Below are 20,173 nucleotides of genomic sequence, written 5' to 3'. Positions count from 1 at the left end.
TCCTATGTATGACAAATTTAATTTATTTGTTACTATTTATTGTAGACACACACAAAAAGTTCCATTCTGACTTTTTGACAGTATAATACTATAATATTTATTGTAATAATTTGTCTTGCCTCAATTTTATTTTTTAACATTAAAATAAAACTACCATAAATGCATCTATCTGCGCACTCTTAGTAAATATAAAGTTAATACAGATAAAAATATTATTATCCATAAATATATTATGGCCGTAATCTCCACCCATTTCCTGAGGTGTGAAGGATGTCGGCTGAACGAACAGAGATCTTGTAGCCCACCGCACCGCACCGCACCCACCACACCACACAGCATCGGCACTGATCACACTGACTCCAGTTTTATCCTCACGCTCTTTCGGGGAAATCCGCACGTCGATGGAAAAAGCGAGAAGATGATACTTTGAAGAGGGTGGACATGGAAACCCGACGCTGAGTTCCTTTAATTGTTGACCATAAGACACCATGGCCAAACAGTACGATGTGCTGTTCAGACTCCTGCTGCTCGGGGACTCCGGTGTCGGCAAAACCTGTTTATTATGCAGATTCACGGACAATGAATTTCATCCCTCTCACATTTCCACCATCGGTAAGAGTGTTACTTTCATGCATCCGTTCAAAGAGTTGCAGAACAAACAGATAAGAAAAACACAGGCGCTGCTGGGCCATTATAGTCTATGAGCCGTGAAAAGAAAGGCTGGAGAATTACACCACACAGTGAGATGCATTCACACACATAAACACACGCACACGGTCATATTTTCTGACACGCTTGATTGTAAACATATGTCGTAGAATGTCCTCTTAAAGATAATAAGGTAGTTTTTAATAATATATCGCATGAATGGACCCTGAAAGTGCAGGTGGTTTGCGTGTATCACACTTGATGCCTATAAAAGTGTCCTGTCTTTGTACTTTTCAAGTTCTTTGTATTGATATGAAATGGAAATCAGGTTTAACTCAATTGTAAGCTTTCTGTCCCAGCAGTGAGACCGCTTTCCCTAAAATGAATATTTTATCACTGCGAGCTTTCAAAGAGCAGGAGTCATTTTATTTGAGTTGATTGGGTGTTATGAAAAACAGAATTCTGTGTGCTTCATAAGCTTCTCATTTTTTCAGTGTTTATAGAGTGTGAGGTGTTCCCAGTGTGCTGATATGTCCCGAAAACGGCTAAATAACTTGTAGAAGATGGACAGAGAGATTATTCTACAAGTGATTTAGCTGTTGTCAGGATTAAAAGATCTGTTCAGATCTCTGTGATCATCAATCATCATCAGATGTGAATGAGTTTTATAAGTTTAAAACTTTTTTAAATCGGTGCATGTTTTTAATGAGTTACAGCAACTTTACTGTCTTTATTACCACACCCGCATGTCAGTACAATTATTAAAGAAGACGACTCAATCCAGGTTTGTGGACGTTAAATCATGGTTATTTTGTACATTAACATAACGGATATCCATACAGCAGTGGATATTAACGTGTATGCTGTCACATTTGCTGTGAAAAACAGTGAAAAGTTAAACGTGCACGCTGTGTGTGAGTGTGTGTCATCTGTGTGTGCAAACTTTGTAACGATGTTGTGTGTGACTCATCATTGCAAGAAGGCTTGAATTAACTCCACAACAAATACATCGAATAATCATTGGGAAAGTTCTTACTGTAGTATTTCTCACAAACGTTAAGAGAGGTCTGCTTCCTTCACGTCTGTCACTGTGCTGTTTATCTGACGCTGCCGGAGACTAAGCCACACTCTGACAGACAAGTGGGAATGGTGGGAGGGGAGAACCAGCATTAAAGGTCACAAAAACAGCTAATTGTTCCAAACTCTTAACAGGTTTGGAACAAGTAAAGCGAGAGTAAATTATGACAATTTTCAGCTTTAAGTGAATTATCTCTTTAGGACAACCATTCTGTTTACATTTTAGTAATTGAATAGTATTTATACATTTTTATATATTTTAGCACTTTTTTATACATTTGTTATGCGCGATTCACATGGGGCTTCAGTGTCAACGCATCACAGAGGGTGTATCTGAAGTTGGGGCTGATGCGATCGTCATAGCAGCGTTATGCCGTGTTCAAACTGCATGATTTTAGCCCTGATTTTCACTTGCGGACAGGTTTGAGAAGTCGCCGACAAATGCCTGAAATCACAGGCTAATCGGTGCTCGTTCAAGTGAGTAACAATCACACAGTGTGTGATTATCAAGGATGGGATATGAGAGAATCACTGATGAGTTGCCGACACCCGTGAGATATTTGGCATGCTAATTATCTGGAGCTGTCGGCGATTCAAATCATGCCGTGTGAACTGTGTTTTGACTGAAAATAACATCGCCGATTACCTACAGCCAATGAGAAAGCAGCATTCACTAGTACGGGTACCTGCAGGTCAGCGGTTGGGGAAGAATTTAAAAGTGCTCATTTTCAGTTTTTTTGGACCCAAGAAATGAAGGAAAAAATGGTGTAAATTTGGCAGGACCACTGTGTCTGTTTGACATGTCATCTGATCATTATCACAATCAAGTCAAAAAGTAAAAAAAAAAAGTTGAGGAGAGATTGTAATTCTCTTTAAAAGACAGGTGAGCAACACAAGTTTCTAAAGCTAAATTCTTCTTTTTCCATAATGTAGTTAATAACAAAAGAAATACTACGTGACCTTGCGCTGTTTCCATGTCACCTCTCGCGTTTGTTTGGTTGTGAGACGTAGTTTGGACAAAGTTTTCTGTGATTCTTCCTATTGTAAAGTCATGCAGTGTGAACTCTCCTGTTACCTGCCGATCCATCCTACAGTGTAAACGCAGCACCGACAGAAAGCTACCCCAGATAGTCATGTGTGAAAACAACTGTGACACGACTACTCTGAACATCATGCAGTCTGAACTCGGCATTAGCCAATCAAATTAGACAGCTATTGGCTACTGTCTGAGCTGGTGTATTTGCATACAGCAATCTGATTGGCTGACACTTCCATTGGCACTTAAAAAGTTGAGAAAGTCCCAACTTCTGCAGTGAGCAATGCAGCTGAAACAGTGCCGACTGGCCCACAATTCAGTTCGGCAATGCCTGACATAACCCATTCAATGTGAATGGAAAGCGTTGACGCTGACGCCCCTTGTGATTGGGCTATAAGGGTCTTCTTTAGAAATGTGCTCAAGAGAGCTAGACCAAGGTGAGTATTTGTTTTTAAAAATAAATGAAAATGAACATTACAGAATTAAAAAAAAAAAAAAATTTGAGTAAACCATTATTGGTTGGCTGTGGATAATTTAAAGCTGCATCAATATGGCTTTTGGACTATCAAAAAAGTAAAGTTCCCCATTCACCTTCATTCAGTGGAGAAAAATCCTACTGAAGAAAAAAAGACAATAAGAAAACTTTGATTTAAAATATATCTAATTTCAATAAGGGCGACACGGTGGCTCAGTGGTTAGCAAGAAGGTCGCTGGTTCAAGGCTGGCTGGGCCAGTTGGCATGTTCTTTGCATGTTCGCATGGGTTTTCTCCGGGTGCTCCTGTTTTCTCCACAGTCCAAAGACATGTGCTATAGGTGAATTGAATAAACTAAAGTGGCCGTAGTGTATGTGTTTATGTGTGTGTGAATGAGTGTGTATGGTTGTTTCCCAGTACTGGGATGTAGCTGGAAGGACATCTGCAACATAAAACATATGCTGGATTAGTTGGCGGTTCATTCCGCTGTGACAACCCCTGATTAATAAGTTACTAAGCCGAAGGAAAATAAATGAATTTCAGTAACAGCATTGACTTTTCATTATGAGATTCAAAGTGACACACTGCCTGAAATTGTTATCATTATTTAACATGATTGACAGCATGTAAAACTTCGTCTTGCGTTCACATAAATTTGGAAAGGTAGTATGGTGAGTAAATGATAATGAAATTTACATTTTGATGTGAACTACTCCTGTTAATGAAGCATCTGAGGTGCTGAACTCTTACCCAAAATGTAATCCCTCTATTAAATCACATGCTTCATTAGACGTGGAGTGAATGTCAGACTGTTATTTAGCAAAAGTTCAGGGTATGCTCTGTTGTAGAGCTCTCTTGGCGTTTCCAGGGAAGCAAAAAAAAAAAAATCAGACGCCTTGCTTTCGAAAATTAGACATAAGATTCTCCCTTCTGTTCTGGTGATGATTCTCCCCCAAAATCAATAAAAATTCAGAAGGTCTGACTCATTCCTGCAGCCTGCTGTCTGTCCCGATAGTGTTTATTTAATATGGTGGGATGGATCTGTTTTGGTTAAGCAGTGATGTGATACAGAACAATCTTTCCTGCTGGAGATAAAAGCTTGAGTCTGACTGGTCCTGAGAGATGGCTGATGTCTTGCCCTAAAACATGGTTCAGTAAGCTCTAGTCCGCAGGGCTGTGACCTATATATATTGTGATACTAGGCTGTCAAGGGCCTTAGTGCTTTACTGAAATATTATTCACCGTGGAGGAAATGTCGGTGTGGTCTGAAAGTTAATTTGAAGCATTAGCTAATGGACTAGCGCTTCTGTATGTGCCTCGAGATGCCATGCTGTTCTGTTGAATTGTTTTGGCTGTAGAATGCTGCTGCCGATCGATGAGCTTGAAGATAACGAGTAAAGCAAAGATATGAGCTCCATTCCATTTCATATGTTTTCTCCAGTTAATTGTTGGAGATGTTGTCAACAACACTAGAGAATTGGACTTGTTTAATGTGTATGTGCTAATCGCCGTAGAAGATTGCACTTTTGTCTTGTTACATTTATTTCCATTTCCAATTAGTCGCTGTCTCAGAAGGAAAGTGTCAAAGTGATGATTTAATTGTCCCAGCTCTAACACATTATGTCAAGTTTAATACTCATTACCGTTTGTCCGGTGACCATTAAATCAAAGGTCTGCTTTAATTGTCCAGAAGCCTTATGATGTCAGAAGTGTAAAATATTGATAAATTACAAATATAAGCTTAAAATGAAACTTTTATAAACATGTTTACTTTTGTCCTTTAAACTGATTGGATAATAATTATTTGATAAATAAACTTCATAAGATGTCTTAGATTTATTGTATTGTTTTAAATGATAACCAATGTAGCTCATATAGCATTAAGAAAGGATTTTTTCAATCATTCAAAGGTACTTATGAGAAAATCTTTACTGTCTTTATTTTCAAGTCAATTTTCAACTTGGCTACAATTAAGGATTTTTACATTTTCATTCAATAATATTTTAGGTAATTGCTATAATTGACTTTGACAGCACTTAACTACCTAAATACTTTCAAAACCACGCATATCATTCATTAAAATAAAATGGCCTTTAAATTAATTTTTGTCAAAACTACAAGTCATTGCAATTGCCCTCGAGAAAATGGATGGAGTCTGTCCTGAAAACTGTTGCTACCTACAAACTAAAAGCTGTTTCACTCATTCAAAGGGGACCTATCACAAAATCCATTTTTACTTGGTGTCACATACACATAATGAAACCAAGCAAATGTTTGTCGCAAGACTGTCAGCAAGAACTGTAAAGGTTCTGCTTTCTTTTGAAAAACTCCTTTGCATTTAGAGAGACCCACATAAAAATATGGTGTGATTTTTGCTTCTATTAAAATACTATTTAAAGCAAAGATATCCAAACTAGAGCCTGCTGGCCAAAGTTGGCCCATGGTAACCTTTGAATTGGCCCACCATCCCATTTGAGAAAGGTTTAGAGATTGTCATTTCAAATTTAATGTACCATTTTATTTGTTTATTTTATTGTTAAGCTACAAAAAGCTATCTGATACTAAATGTTTCAATTTAAATAGTGTAAATGAATCAGATTTAGTTTCAAATGACGCATCGCGGACAGTTTAGAGACTTTGGTGAGTGAATCAAGGCAAAGGCAGCTTCTGCTTGACTAGTGTATTCTGCGTTGAACTCCACCGTGTTATAAATGTGGTTATGTTTTTATCACAATGAGTTATATTGTAAAAAATAATTATACTGCATTAGTTAATACGATTCAAAGTAATGTTTTCTGTTTATTTTTTAATAAAAAAAAAAAAACATTAGCCAATTACCCTTGGCTACTTTAATGTAAAGTAGTTTGATATATTTATCTTCAGCCCACGGCTCTCAATATGAAGAAGTTCATATGAAGAAGTTTGTGCACCTCTGACTTAAAGGATGATATAAAACAGCATTTCTCAATGTGTGGGATGAGTGCCACTGATGGGAATAGAGACTTGGCAAGTTGGACACGACAAACAAAATTTGGTAGTTTTTGTGGCCATCTTTAATGATCTTTTTTTAATTGACCATGCACTCAAAACTAAAAAACGTCACATTTAGATGTAAGCCTTACTTCAGACTGTGACTTCAAACATCAGACTGTGAAGAAAATATTACAGTTAAATGATGAATGATTTAACATCGGAATGTTGATTGAAGCAGAACAAAAACTGTGAAGAGGCGGTAAGCGGTAGCAGGTATAAAAGTTTGGCATTGAGTGAAAAGGAAAATGCTGTTGGTTTACTGAAAATAAAATAAAGATCTCATCGTAATATTGAACATGGCTTTAGAGTGGCAGTATCAGAGCCTACAAACTCATTTGAGAACGATGTGTACTACATAGCAGGCTCATTGCAGCCAATAAAATAGTGAATAGGATTATTAATTCTTTTAGTTTTGTTTATTCTGCATGCAGTTTGGAAAGTGACAAAATAAAGCTAAGCACTGTACTTTTTGTGACAATCCCAAGATTCCTGATTAGATTATGTGGTAGATCCTGATTGGCAGATCACTATTTGGTTCAATGCATATAAATAAGAGTTGTACTAGCTTTCCAAGGATGGTGTGGCTATCTGGACATCCTCATGTCAAGACCTGCCATCTCTTTGACTCCTTAACCTTATGGTTTTGTTTTGCATTGTTTATATCATGTAGTCAAAGTTTTGCTGTGATTAAATCTTAAGCTCTTACCGTTATTTATCTCCAGACATTTGTTAGTTGTGCTTTATTGTTGTTCTATTAGTTTCATTTACAATAAATAATTTGCATTAAGATTGTTTTGTTGTTTGAACTCTTTTTTTAAACCAGTGGGTCGTAATATTTTATATTCAGAAATCTAAAATTGCATTATTATCATTTACTTTAGGTTCTTATTGTTGCTGTATGAAGTCTTGTTTTTAAAATGTGATGTTATTTCAGTACATTTGAAAAGTTAAATTTGAATTTTATTAGCATTTCGTTTGGTATATTGAGCTGCAACTTTCTGGGACATCTGAAACTTGTGTTTCATATTGTAAAATCAAGCATAGTTCCCCTTTTAAAGGTGTACTTATTCATTTTTTTGTTTTCAGTTGAGTAGCATCACGCAGAAGGTTTTCAAGTGTCCACGTCATTGTGAAAATGTTCTATTCAATTAGTCCTGCATGATTAATTAATCAATTTGTTAATTATTTATGTTAGTTAAAGTTTGGAATGGAGGGTAACCAAGGTAAGCCATGTAGTAACCTGCTCCAACATGCATCACATAGCACAGACTGCTAATTTGACTGGTGTCTTTATCTGAAATAAGTGTAAAAACTTTTTTCATAAGGTAAACATTTCAGTGTACTTTATGTAAGAAGTCCTGAATCTCTTGAATCTCTATTGAATGGTTTAGGTCTCTTGTTATTTTTGTAGTATTGTTTTTTCTTCTCACTGCCCGTGTTTCTGGGAGAGAGGAAGAGAAAGACACTATTTCATCATTTTCCTTTGCCTAAGGCCAAGCAATTGAGTAGCTGTAGCGATGACCTTTCTATGTATCCCTGCTGGACGGCCCAGGGCACTAACACCACTGCTTTATTTAATTCGGTTTGATGAAGACGGGGCTATGGAGCTCTGTGGTTGGCATTAAAGTAACTCCATTTAAGATGACTTTGTACTTCTGTCTTATGGAAGTATTTCATACACTTGCTTATTCTGGCTCCAGACATTGAATTGAATCCTTAGAAACTGATGCAAACAAGTGAGGTTTATTTCTGTGAGTTGTCAGAAATCTAATAATTGGCCTCTTTTCTTAAGTCTTGTTGCATCATAGGCGGGTTAAAAATAGAAAAGACTTCATTTTGGAGTCCTGATTTTTCTTGAGAATTGAAATGCCTAAAAATAAGTCCTGAAGGAGATGGAAAGTCTTCCAGTGGATATTTTTTGACAAATGCTCATTTATTACTGCAGTTTTGCTGCGGCATTATTTTATCTGAAGTTCCTTGCCTGTCTCAGCTTTTAAGGGAGTTATGTTCTTTCAGGGCTCAAGATCTCATTATGATTTCACACCTTAAAAGATTGTGTCATTCCTACCATGATTTTTATATCATATTCACTTTATATGGGCCTAAATAAACAGGAAAATAAAACTCATAGTTAAGGTTGAAGGAAATCATGTAGGTTTTCTTTGGAATTTTCTTTGGATACCACCAACTATTCATTCCCTGTATTGTTCTTTATGCCAATCATTCAAGCCTTAAACAAGTGATATGTAAATTCTATGCACTGTTATGTATGGCTCACACAAACACAGTCTAAATTTGAGTATATTTATCCATATATTATTAAATAGCCTACAATACATTGTTAGCTGAACATAACCGATTTAATCTTAAACATTACCCTATATGACAGCAGAAAGAAAACAGAAACGGGGTTCGTTTGTTTTCAGAATTTGGCTACATAGACAAAACATGTCTGTCCATGTTTTGTCTAGCTCAGGTTATTTAAAAATAGATTATAATGACCATTTTAACACTTCTACTTGGTTACTGCATTCAAAGCACAACAGAAACACATTTAATTGCTTATAAGTAGGCCCACATGGAATCTGCGCATAGAAACGTAGAAACAGAAATCTGTAGATTTTTAGCCCATCATTGAGTCTAATTATTTACTTGTTTAAATGTGTGTAAATGTATATTTAATACATTTTTTATTAATTTCTGTAATATTTTTGGCTAATATGAAAATGTTTACAATATATTTACAATACAGTTTGTGAAGTAATATTTTCTTTTTTAGTAGATATTACATGAGAGATTTGTTTAGTTTACCAAAGAAGTGGATATGGATGGATTTGCATTGTAAACATTAAAAGTTAAAAAGCTATTATTTTTTATTTCATATATACATTTTTTTTGTTACAATATGTGCATAAATCTGCTTTTTTTTTTTTAAACAAAATTCTTCGCAAAAATAAATGTATATATTATTTATTATGTATATATTGTTTTTAAAAATGTCAGTAGATTCTGTCTGGCACTACGTATAAGCCTTAACTCTGCAAGGAATTGCATAAGTTACAATCTAATTGAAGTTTAGTAGTTTAACCAGCCTGATTTCATGAGAAAACTACAGTATTTTTTGTTTTGTCAGTTTAGTGGCAAATTCCAGTATGAGCGAAGTTGTACAAAAATGTAAGATCCACCAAAACCCAACTTGCCGTGAGATATCGTTGGTTTAACTGGTTTAGTTTAGATAGTTTAGTTTACCTGTGTGGGTAATGCCCACTTATCTTTAATTTGAGGGGATTTTTTTGCACCCAAGCCCCTGTTACTCTGGTCATTACATGCTACGTTGTCAACTTTTTATCAGTTCAAAAGATTTGTCAGATTTATTGACAAATGATTAAGTCACCAAGTATAATTATCAACAGTTACCATTCCGCTTTACCTTCACATGTAAATAATTATTTGGAAATTATAAGATATTCTTGGTGTTTTTATTCTTATTTTGCATGTACATTTACATTCATCAGCTTAGCTGATGCTATTAAGGGACTTGCATATGAAGATAAAAGAAGCACTTCAAATCATTTGGAACATTAAATCATTTTGTTTGAAATTTTGCAAACAAATCTTGATTAAAGAGGACAAAGCATGCTAATTTGCATTACTGTAAATATGCCAGTATTAGCTGGCTAATTTCCAATTCCAGTCCTGTGGTCGGAGGCGATCATAAAAAACAATTGGGCTAGAGTTTTTAATTGTTAATGCTTTTTCTTTTTTGTCCTGTATGTCTAATAGGACATTGAATTCTGTTTGCAGTTAAAAAAAAATCCATAAATTTTAACATAAGCCAGATTATGAATAACATCTTCCAGCAAATGAGATCAAGTTGTTGAGAAAACAGCAGGACAAAGATAATAATGTTTTAGCAATGGATTTGATTAAGTCTGTTCTGCTTTGTGTTGTATGTCAAGCTCTATGAAATGATCGAAAGTAATGAAAATAATTAGAAAATATTTAGAAAATAATTGCATGAAAATAATTAGAAAGTCAATAAACATAAAATAATCCTACATCTAAGTTAACATCTAATTTTTGCTGGTTTTGTGTTATATATTTTGTATGTCACTTTGTATTATATTTTTTGTTACAAACTCAAATTATATTTAATGCTTTTTCAAACTACGTATTTAAAATGACCTGAATCAACACAATTCTTAAGGTAATTATGGGGACAAAGTGATTGTTTTATGTTCACTGCACTTAAATTTATAAAAACAATTAATTGATTTGTGTTGGGACAACATAAGGGAATTGTGTGGAACCCAGCATTTTTTTACAGTGCACACTGTAAAAAATACAGGGTCCGTTCAACACAATTCCTTTATGTGGTTATTCCCTAAAGCGGCAATAATATCCAGCCTTGAAATTTTAAAATTGTTTTATTTCTATAAACATATTGATGTTAAGTTTTCTGTAGATCTTACAAATCATGTTACAAAGTTGGTAACAGTGTGACTGAAGGATTTGTGTGTGGTCTGCGCTTCAGTTAAATGTGAAACATGATGATATGTGCAGGAGCATGGCTGCAAATCAAATACAAAAGAGAAAGCATCAATTATTAATAACCTATTATACTGCAGTCAATGTATATAAATGAGTTTCTTGTGAGCTGTTGCTTTTCTTTGCATTTATTTTGCATAGTAAAGTAAAACCCATATTGCATGTTAAGTTTTAGTTTTGCTTCTTTTGACAAATAATTTTCTCAGTACCTTAACCAAGATTGTGTTTACTTGTAACGTGCCATTTACATTCAGGTGGTTTAATTAAACTTAAAATAAATTAACTCGCAAGATTTGGCTTTTGATAATTAATACATGTCATCTTGAGACGCTCTGTATTCTTCAAAATGTCAGCAATGACCCACCAACGGCCTTGCTTGCATCTCTCACTTTTCACAATTTCTGCTCATTTTCTTCAGTCACTCGGCTGTGTTTCTCAAATCACTTGATCAGGACAATTCACTGCCTTTTATGTGTCTGATTTCAATGTTTATCAAGCTCCCATGATGGCATCGATCATATTTAAGGCTTTTTGTTTAGAGCATTCATAAAGTGTGATGAAATTTACAGATGATTTGAGTCGATAACACATAGATCTGTGTTCATGCTAAAACATTTAAAATCCTTCTGAAATGTTTTTTATTTTCTTCTCTAGGTGTCGATTTCAAAATGAAGACCTTAGAGATAGATGGCATTAAAGTACGGATACAGATATGGTATGTTTTTTTGAGTGTGTGATGATAATATAACAGCATTTAGTCAGGTCGTTCTACTAATCGAATGTTTCTTTATATCTACAGGGACACAGCGGGTCAGGAGAGATATCAGACCATCACTAAGCAGTACTACAGAAGAGCACAGGTGACTTTCAAAGATTCAGTAACCGATTCAGTCATATACTCTCTTTTTGTGCTATTGTAAGTTTGGAGTTGGTTTGATTTGCGTGCCTTTTAAGAACTAGTTTGCTTTTCCATGGCTAGATAATTGCACACAGAGCGAGATCTGACAATGCTAGCCAGGGTGTACGCAGGGTCCTAAAAAAACTTAATGTCCTAAATAGCAAAAACAAAATTGAAGGTGTTGAAAAGTCACACATTTACAAATCACATTTACCAAAATATTGTGTTATATGTCTTAAATAATTTTAACAGGTCTTAATTTTCTTATATCCATTTGAAGTTACCCAATCAGGCCAACCAATCACCAATAATACATTGCAATAGAAGTTTTAACAAAAACTCAGAACTCTCTTTGCCAATATGGTTAAATTCTCTTCCTTACAATATCATTTGTTTAAATGTTCTCCATGTATTTATGGCGGGAACACTGACCTAGACAGACGGTTGTGCATATATTTAGATTTTAAAAACTTTTTAAAAGAAATGTTATGTTGAAAAATGTGTTCAACAACTAGAGTATGCATGTTTTGACACATAATTTAAAATATGTGGTTAAGAAATAACTAACAGTGTTTTTGTTTTTTTTAATGAAGAAAGTAAAAATCTTTTCCATCAATAAACCCCCCCTGGTGTTTAGCTCATAAAGTCTGATATTTTATAAATAATAATTTTAAAAAGCCACTTAAAGTCTTAAATTTGACTTGATGAGACTTGCAGAAACCCTGGCTAGCATGGAAGCACCAAATACAAATGCTGTGGCCCAATTTGTCTTCTTATACACCCTATATACAGTTGTAGTCAGAATTATTACCCCTGATAACTGATTTATTTCATTTTTGCCATGATGACAGTAAATAATATTTTACTTGATATTTTTCAAGACACTTCTATACAGCTTAAAGTGACATTTAAAGGCTTAACTAGGGTAGGTTAGGGTAATTAGGCAAGTTATTGTATAACGATGGTTTAGTTCTATAGACTACCAAAAGAATATTTAACTTAAAGGGGCTAATAATCTTGACCTTAAGATGGATAACAAAATTAAAAACTGCTTTTATTCTAGCGGTAATAAAACAAATAAAACTTTCTCTAGAAGAAAAAAGTGTTATCAGACATTCTGTGAAGATTTTCTTGCTCTGTTAAATAGAATTTTGGAAATAATTAAATAAGAAAAAAAATTAAAAGGGGGGCTAATAATTCTGACTTCTATATATATATATATGTGTGTGTGTGTGTGTGTGTGTGTGTGTGTGTGTGTGTGTGTGTGTGTGTGTGTGTGTGTGTGTGTGTGTGTGTGTGTGTGTGTGTGTGTGTGTGTGTGTGTGTGTGTGTGTGTGTGTGTGTGTGTGTGTGTGTGAGAGAGTGTGTGAGTGTGTTAGTGAGAGAGAGAGATCCAGGATGACAATAACAGTCTTATTATGCACAGCTATATTTGTGGGTAAAGACAAAATTACATTATGAGTTCAATTCAAAGTTTATTTGCATATCGCCTTCCATAATAATTATTGTCCAAAGCAGCGTTACAAAAGGTGCACATTATTACTATATCACAGTCAAAATCAGAAAAGTTAACTAATCAAAATATGAATTTTATTTATGCCAAAAATAATTTGAATATTAAGTCATGCTCCATCAAGATGGTTTGTAAATTTCCTTCCATAAATATATCAAAATGTAATGGCTGATTGGTAATATGCATTGATAATTCACAAATGTCATCTAGAGACTCTTCAAAATGTCAGAAATAACCCAGCAACATGCAGTCTCACTTGTAGTTCTCATTTCTCTGCTTATTTTCTTCAGTCACTCGGCTCTGTTTTCTCGAATTACTTGATCAGGATAGTTCACTGCCTTTTATGAGTCTGATTTTAAAGGTTTAATAAATTCTGTAAAGGCATTGATCATTTTTAAGAGCTTTTAAAGCATTTGTCAGTCTGAGCATGATGTTACTATATTACAGTCTAAAAATCCAAAAAGTTAAGAGTCAAAATTATGAATTTTATTTTATGCCAAAAATAATTTGAATATTAGGTCATGTTCCATCAAGATATTTAGTAAATGTCCTACCATAAATATATCCAAATGTAATAGTTGATTGGTAATTGGCAATTGGTAAGAACTTAATTTAGACAAATTAAATGTTCTAATAGTTGTATCCCAAGTCCTATCCTAACAAGCCATACAACCATGGAACCGTTTTTTGTTCACTGCTTATTTATTTATTATTATTTATTATTATTTTTTTGGTTCAGGGTCATGTGGTCCTATGCGTGCTTGTATGTGTGAATGTGTTTATATATACACACATACTTTTGAGTGTGTAACAGGGGAGTAAACACGCGTTGGGACACACTACTTCATCATACACCGTTCTGTTGCTTAGTTACATGACCTGTCAATCACATCCTCCACATTTATTTTAGAATTAATTTCCTTCTCTATTAGAAGGATGTAGCATGTAAATCTGCCATTTTCTCCTCTTTCATGTAAAATAAACTCCTCATATCTTTGCATAATTGTGCATATAACATTAATTACCAAAGGTGTCAATTTAAAGTTCACAGTGTTGTTGCAAATGAAATGTAATGCAGATAACATTAAATGAATATGTTTTGCACTTTAAATTTCTACCGAAAATAGTTGACCATCTGTGTATCTATGCAATACTCTGATTACGGACCACTATTTATGATGGATAGTATGAAAATTGGGACTAAACTATTTATGTGAGTTAGGACACTGCAAAACACACCAACAATGGCAGACATTGCATTGCTATTGATGTTCATGACTTGTTCATCAAACAACTTCATTCAAACATGGCAAATCCAGCATGTTTGCGCAGCTCATTGTTATTTTAAGAACAAATTACTTGTTAGGAATGGCTGAAAAGTCAAAAGTTTCTGTTGGTGCTACTTAGGAACACATTTCTTGGTTCTAGTAGGTGCCTAAATTGTTAAAAGACAGAGCCAATTTAAAGCCTCTGGCTCTGAACCAGCACTCAAACTACATTGGCGGAAGAGTTGTAATGATGATCTAATAAAGGATTCGAGACTAAAAGGGATTCTTATTGCTGTCTATTTACACTCATTACAATGTATGGGTGGATTGAAACTGATTGTGTATCAACAGGGTATATTTCTGGTGTATGACATCACAAGCGAGCGCTCGTTCCAGCACATCATGAAGTGGGCCAGTGATGTAGATGAGGTGAGGCTGTGCAGTTTATAGCATATCCATCTCTATTACTGGAACTAAATATAACCTGATCCATATTTATATCCCTTCATTCAGGATCCACCGCCTCTCTTTTTCCTCTTCTACTCTTTTCACTTTCAACAATACATAAAGGGGTTGCCTTTAAGAGCCGCAATGCAAATGCGGAATTTCACATTTGAATTTAAAACAAATTGTAAAAAAATAAGTGCAATAGTTGAATCTTCTGTTTGATTGTGTCTCTGATCAGTACGCCCCTGAAAAGGTGCAGAAGATACTTGTTGGGAACAAATCTGATGAACAAGAGAAGAGACAAGTAGCTACAGAACAGGGAGATAAGGTAAATAAATAATGCTTCCTTCCTGTGGGCTTTTTCTGTCATTAACGTTACCATTTTCTTACATGACAAGCCTACTGTACTCTGTAAATCTCACCTGGCTAGTCACTTTATGCCAATTTCATTCACAAACAAAAAATAAGGTAACTAATAAATTGCATGGAAGCATCATTGTAGAATTTATTCAGAAATCATGTAAAATGAGCTTGCAATGTGTGGCAAGTGAGCAATAAAATGCAAAGAAGTGGCTACTCACATTGAGAGTAAAAACATTCAGGCAAAACAAAACAAATGATAAATAACGATCAGGACCGTTTGCTGTTCAGTAATAAAGTTGTAAATAATGTTTAGTTTGTCACAGAGCTGTTATCATGACTAGACATATGCCGATCTTCAACAATTGAATAATGATAATTAACATAAACAATATTGATATTGTGAGCACTTCAAAATAAAGTGAATAATTATTTACACTTTTAGAGTTCTTTTAAAGAATATTTGCAGTTTCAAAAGCTTGGAGTCTGATTTGCGTAGATTAATAGTTCAAACATGACACGTTTTTACAAGTTAATCTGGCCTACTACATGTTGAAATATTAATTGAAATTTCTGTGACTAATTAAAGGGCTATTGTACATTTAAAACTGTTCAGTAAGGCCCCAGTAGGTAACATGAGTTAATTTAACTAAACTCAAGATATCTACAAAAGCTTTAATTAGTCTTAGCTGATTTTAATGCCTAATAACGCGTTACAATCATAGTCATAATCTGATTACAAGTCTTTTATTAAATGAAGTTAAGTAACTTATACAATTAATTTTGTAACTAATATTATCATGTTAACTGTAATAAGTCTGGCCTTTTCTTAAGGTTGATTTTAATCCATTCACTAACATTTATAATTGAGACTTTTTTGTAAAGCATTACCTATTTTGTACTTTTTAATTGTTTTGCACTTTAATTTGGTTGAAACATTTGTTTACTTTGACCATGTTTTTAAAAAAAAGCACACAAAGTATTTTTTGTTATTATACCTGTTAAACTAACTATTTTTTTTACAGCTTATGCATGATTCCATCATAAGCCTTGGTCATGACTAATGGATTTAATTTTGTATTCCACCTGTAGATGTTTTTGGGTATGTTTTGTGACTCATAAAATGGTCGCAATTGAATTGTATATAATGAATCACCAAAGATTCGGTTTCAGCTAAAAATCTTCTTTAATTTTCTAATGTAGACGAAAAATCACATTCATCTTAAGTCAACTGAGGGTAAACCAATTAGCAGCAAACTAATTTTGGGGTGAACAGTCACTTTAAAGACTTCCGTCAGACATCTCTCTGCCATCTTTTTTGTTTCTCTAGCTTGCCAAAGCTTATGGAATGGACTTTTTTGAGACAAGTGCCTTTACCAACCACAACATTACAGAGGTACATTTCTCTTCTCATTATACCTGTAACCTACAATCAGTTTTTTAAAGAATAGTGGATCCTGATAATTTTGGGTTTACATTTTAATTATTTACAGCTAATCTGACTATTTACAGTTGAATTCGAAATTATTAATTATATATATTTTTTCTCATTCAAATATTGTTTAACAGAGCAAAGATGTTTTTACAGTATTTCCTATAATATTTTTTCTTCTGAAGAAAGTCTTATTTGTTTTATTTCAGCTACAATAGAAGCAGTGTTTAATTTTTTTAAACCAATTTAAGAACAATATTATTATCCCGCTTTAAGCTATATTTTTTTGATTGTCTACAGAACAAGGTGGAATACAGGATGGCTAAAAAAATCAGGAGGGCTAATAATTCAACTGTTTTTGTTTTTTCCAGTCTTTCACCCGACTGGCTGAATTAGTATTACAAGCCAACAAGAAGGATCTTGATTTGCTGGGAGGATCATTGAATGACGAGTTGAATCTGGCTGATTTGGAGGAGCAGGAAGGTTTGTGTAATGTTAGCGACGACACTCGAAAGTCCTGCTGGTGCTGAGGACGGAAGGTGACATGACTACTTCAGTTCAGTTGGATATTTACGTTGTATTTATTATTCATTTCACAAGGTATCGTAGAACGGTGTTTGGTGCCTTTAAATGGCTCATTTCCTGCTGTCTCTTATAAATATTATTTATTTTATAGTCAGTATAAATTAAGATGACACTGAATACTTGTATATGAATATTTTTCAGTTGGAAAAAAATGCACCAGTACATCTATTTTGTTATGCTTATTCAAGCCACATGTTTAGACTCAGCTATGTGTTTTCTTACTGATCAAATATTAAGAAGAGGTTGATTTAAGGTGGCATTGACAACCTGTGTCTTATTAAACAAGATTGTATGCCTGGAGCAGCCATTTAAAATGGAATATTCTCTCTTGCGTTACCCTGTTGAACTTCATATGAATATATCCAGCTCTCATTTGACTTTCTATAAAATTCTCCCAACTCTAAAACCTTGACCGCAAATACTCAACCTTTACTGAATGATCTTTCAAGATAACACATTTATTCTTGGGTGACACATTTATGAAGCTAGTTTCTCACGTCGGTGTCACAATATGAGCTTCTTTTCACTGTAAAACATATCGTCATTGCACTTGCTGCTTAAAGGTTTTAGTTCACTGTGATTGCAGATGAATCTCATTATTATTATTATTATTATTATTTTATTATTATTATTATTATTATGAGGTTGTTATATGACAATGTTATCTTCTACCAGTACATCATCAGGCACTTTTCCCTCATCTATAGTCTATATTTAGCAGATTTAGGATAGTTGGAATGTTTCAACTTTTACTCCATTTCTGATCCTGCTTTAGTCGACACGTTTTACATCCCAACTTGATTGAAATGTATATGCAGAATGATCTACATGGGTCGGTGTTGCTAAAGATTCAATGTATATTACACTATTATGGCATTTCTATGTGTAAATGGTATTGTACTATGTTGATTTAAAGGAACTCTTGAACAATGCTGATGTGTTTTACCTGTGTTATATAAGAACTTGTTGAAATATGTCCACAAAAAAGGGGAGAAAAAGAAGTTGAAATGCGTATATGTGGTTATTTATATTGAACTGTGATATTGTGGTTCTCTTCTGTGGGGCAGATATTTATGAATAAACGTTTCATTATAAAAAGAGGATTTTGTTATAATGACGGTTACGCCTGTCGGAAAAATCAATATATCGACTTTTCGCACTACACGTGGACATGACCTCAATCATTTGTAGTGATGCAATAAATATCACGCATACATAAAATACAGTTCTAGCAACAATTTAGCTGATTGTGCAACAGCTCTATCTCTATCGGAGGTGTCAGTGTCAGTATGGTTTAAAAAAAGTATGGAAGTATTTACTATAAATAAATGACTTTAGTATATTTTCATGTGGGAGTCTGATAACTGAAAATCAATCTGGTAGCAGATATCGCAGCCTCTGTTACTTTTTATCTTGGACTTTTTCTGTTAACCGTTATTATTATTTATTTAGGATTTAGGATATCCATTTAGGATATCCGTTTTCACATTCTGATTCCAACGTCCAATTATAAAATAGTTAAAATGTCTATAATTAAATCAAATATTCTTACAAATGAGATATTATGCTTTTTAGAAGAGCGCACTTTCATTGTGATGATATTCTATAGTCATTCTGGCATTATATAATGACTGGCATAAAATGGTCTCAAAATGACTATCTTTACCAAAATATATTTTGTTGCAATATATCGTATGACAAATAATACATATTGTGATGGGCTTAATAACGTATTTAAATACCATTTCACATATAGGAGGCAAAAAAGAAAAGTGTTTTCATGCATCAAAACAATCAGTGTGTTACACGGATTTTTTTGTTTTTGTTTGTTTTTTTGCTGAAAATGTCACTGTTAATTTGTTTAATTATTTCATTATTCAGGACCAAAACAATAACTGCTGTCAAGCATTTTTACCATGATTTAACATTAGATAGTTACTGAAATGTATTTTAGTAAAATGATCAATTATTCCTGACAGCATATGTTTAAAGGTCATTGTAACATTAAACTAAGTTAATTATGTTCTAACTTAATTGTTTTAAGTCAGTTTAACTTTATAAGTTCAATGGACTTCTAAGCTTATTTTGATTCAGCAAAAATTTAAGGCGAACAAGTTTGTTTTTTCGGTAGTTTATATACAAAACATAAATCAGATAAAAACAGAATATTTAGAAACACAGCAGAAGCAAATATTTTACCTAGATTTATTTTAACTTTCTCTGTATAGTTTACCACAATTTTTTCCTTCTTCACTAAAAAAAATTTGACTGCTTGTTTAAACTACTTACTTAATATGAGTTGAAACAACACAATTCTTAATTTTTTTTGGGACAAATTAATACATTTTTGTTCAATTTACTTAAATCTGTAAAAAAAAATTAAGTTAACTTTAATTTGTGTTGGGACAAGAGGAAGGAATGGTGTTAAACCCAGCATGGTTTACAGTGTTGTTTAACCATTCGTCAGCAAGGCATTTTCACTTTTAATGCTTAAACAATGCTTGATTGGTTCCGAGAGTCCTACAATGTACTAGCAAAACATCATCCACACCATTAGACCATCATCTTCAACACTAGCCTAAACCATTGGTACAAGGCAGATGGAAAAATGCATTCAGGTTAACTCCAAAATCTCTGTTGGATTTAGATCTACTGAATATGGAGCCCACTGACTTTAGTAAAAGATTGTTTGAGGCTTCTTCCTTCTTTGGTTTATTTGGATACAGCCATCACAAAAGTGTGGTCATAAATGTATGGAAGTGGTCAGCAACAACACTTAGTTTGGCTGTTGGGCTTAAATTATGCTCTGTTGGTTCAAAAAAACGATCAAATTATTTATGCACTTGTATATGTA

The 20,173-nt window shown here is 33.8% G+C and overlaps 1 protein-coding gene across 2 annotated transcripts in view; it reads left to right on the top strand.

Moving 5' to 3' along the window:
- The window catches only part of rab15 (RAB15, member RAS oncogene family), a 48,222-nt gene extending 29,802 nt beyond the window's left edge, over nt 1–18,420 (top strand). Inside the window, 7 exon segments of one of the 2 annotated variants that reach the window (NM_001002318.1) lie at nt 326–612; nt 11,471–11,531; nt 11,616–11,676; nt 14,847–14,924; nt 15,181–15,270; nt 16,633–16,698; nt 17,106–18,410. In NM_001002318.1, the coding sequence (NP_001002318.1) occupies nt 489–612; nt 11,471–11,531; nt 11,616–11,676; nt 14,847–14,924; nt 15,181–15,270; nt 16,633–16,698; nt 17,106–17,264 (639 nt within the window). In that variant the 5' untranslated portion in view covers nt 326–488 and the 3' untranslated portion in view covers nt 17,265–18,410. 2 annotated transcript variants of the gene reach the window in all.
- Nucleotides 18,421–20,173: the final 1,753 nt, after the last annotated feature.

The sequence above is a fragment of the Danio rerio genome, chromosome 20, assembly GCF_049306965.1.
Source record: "Danio rerio strain Tuebingen ecotype United States chromosome 20, GRCz12tu, whole genome shotgun sequence".
Taxonomy (NCBI): domain Eukaryota; kingdom Metazoa; phylum Chordata; class Actinopteri; order Cypriniformes; family Danionidae; genus Danio; species Danio rerio.
This window is presented reverse-complemented; position numbering and strand designations above follow the sequence as displayed.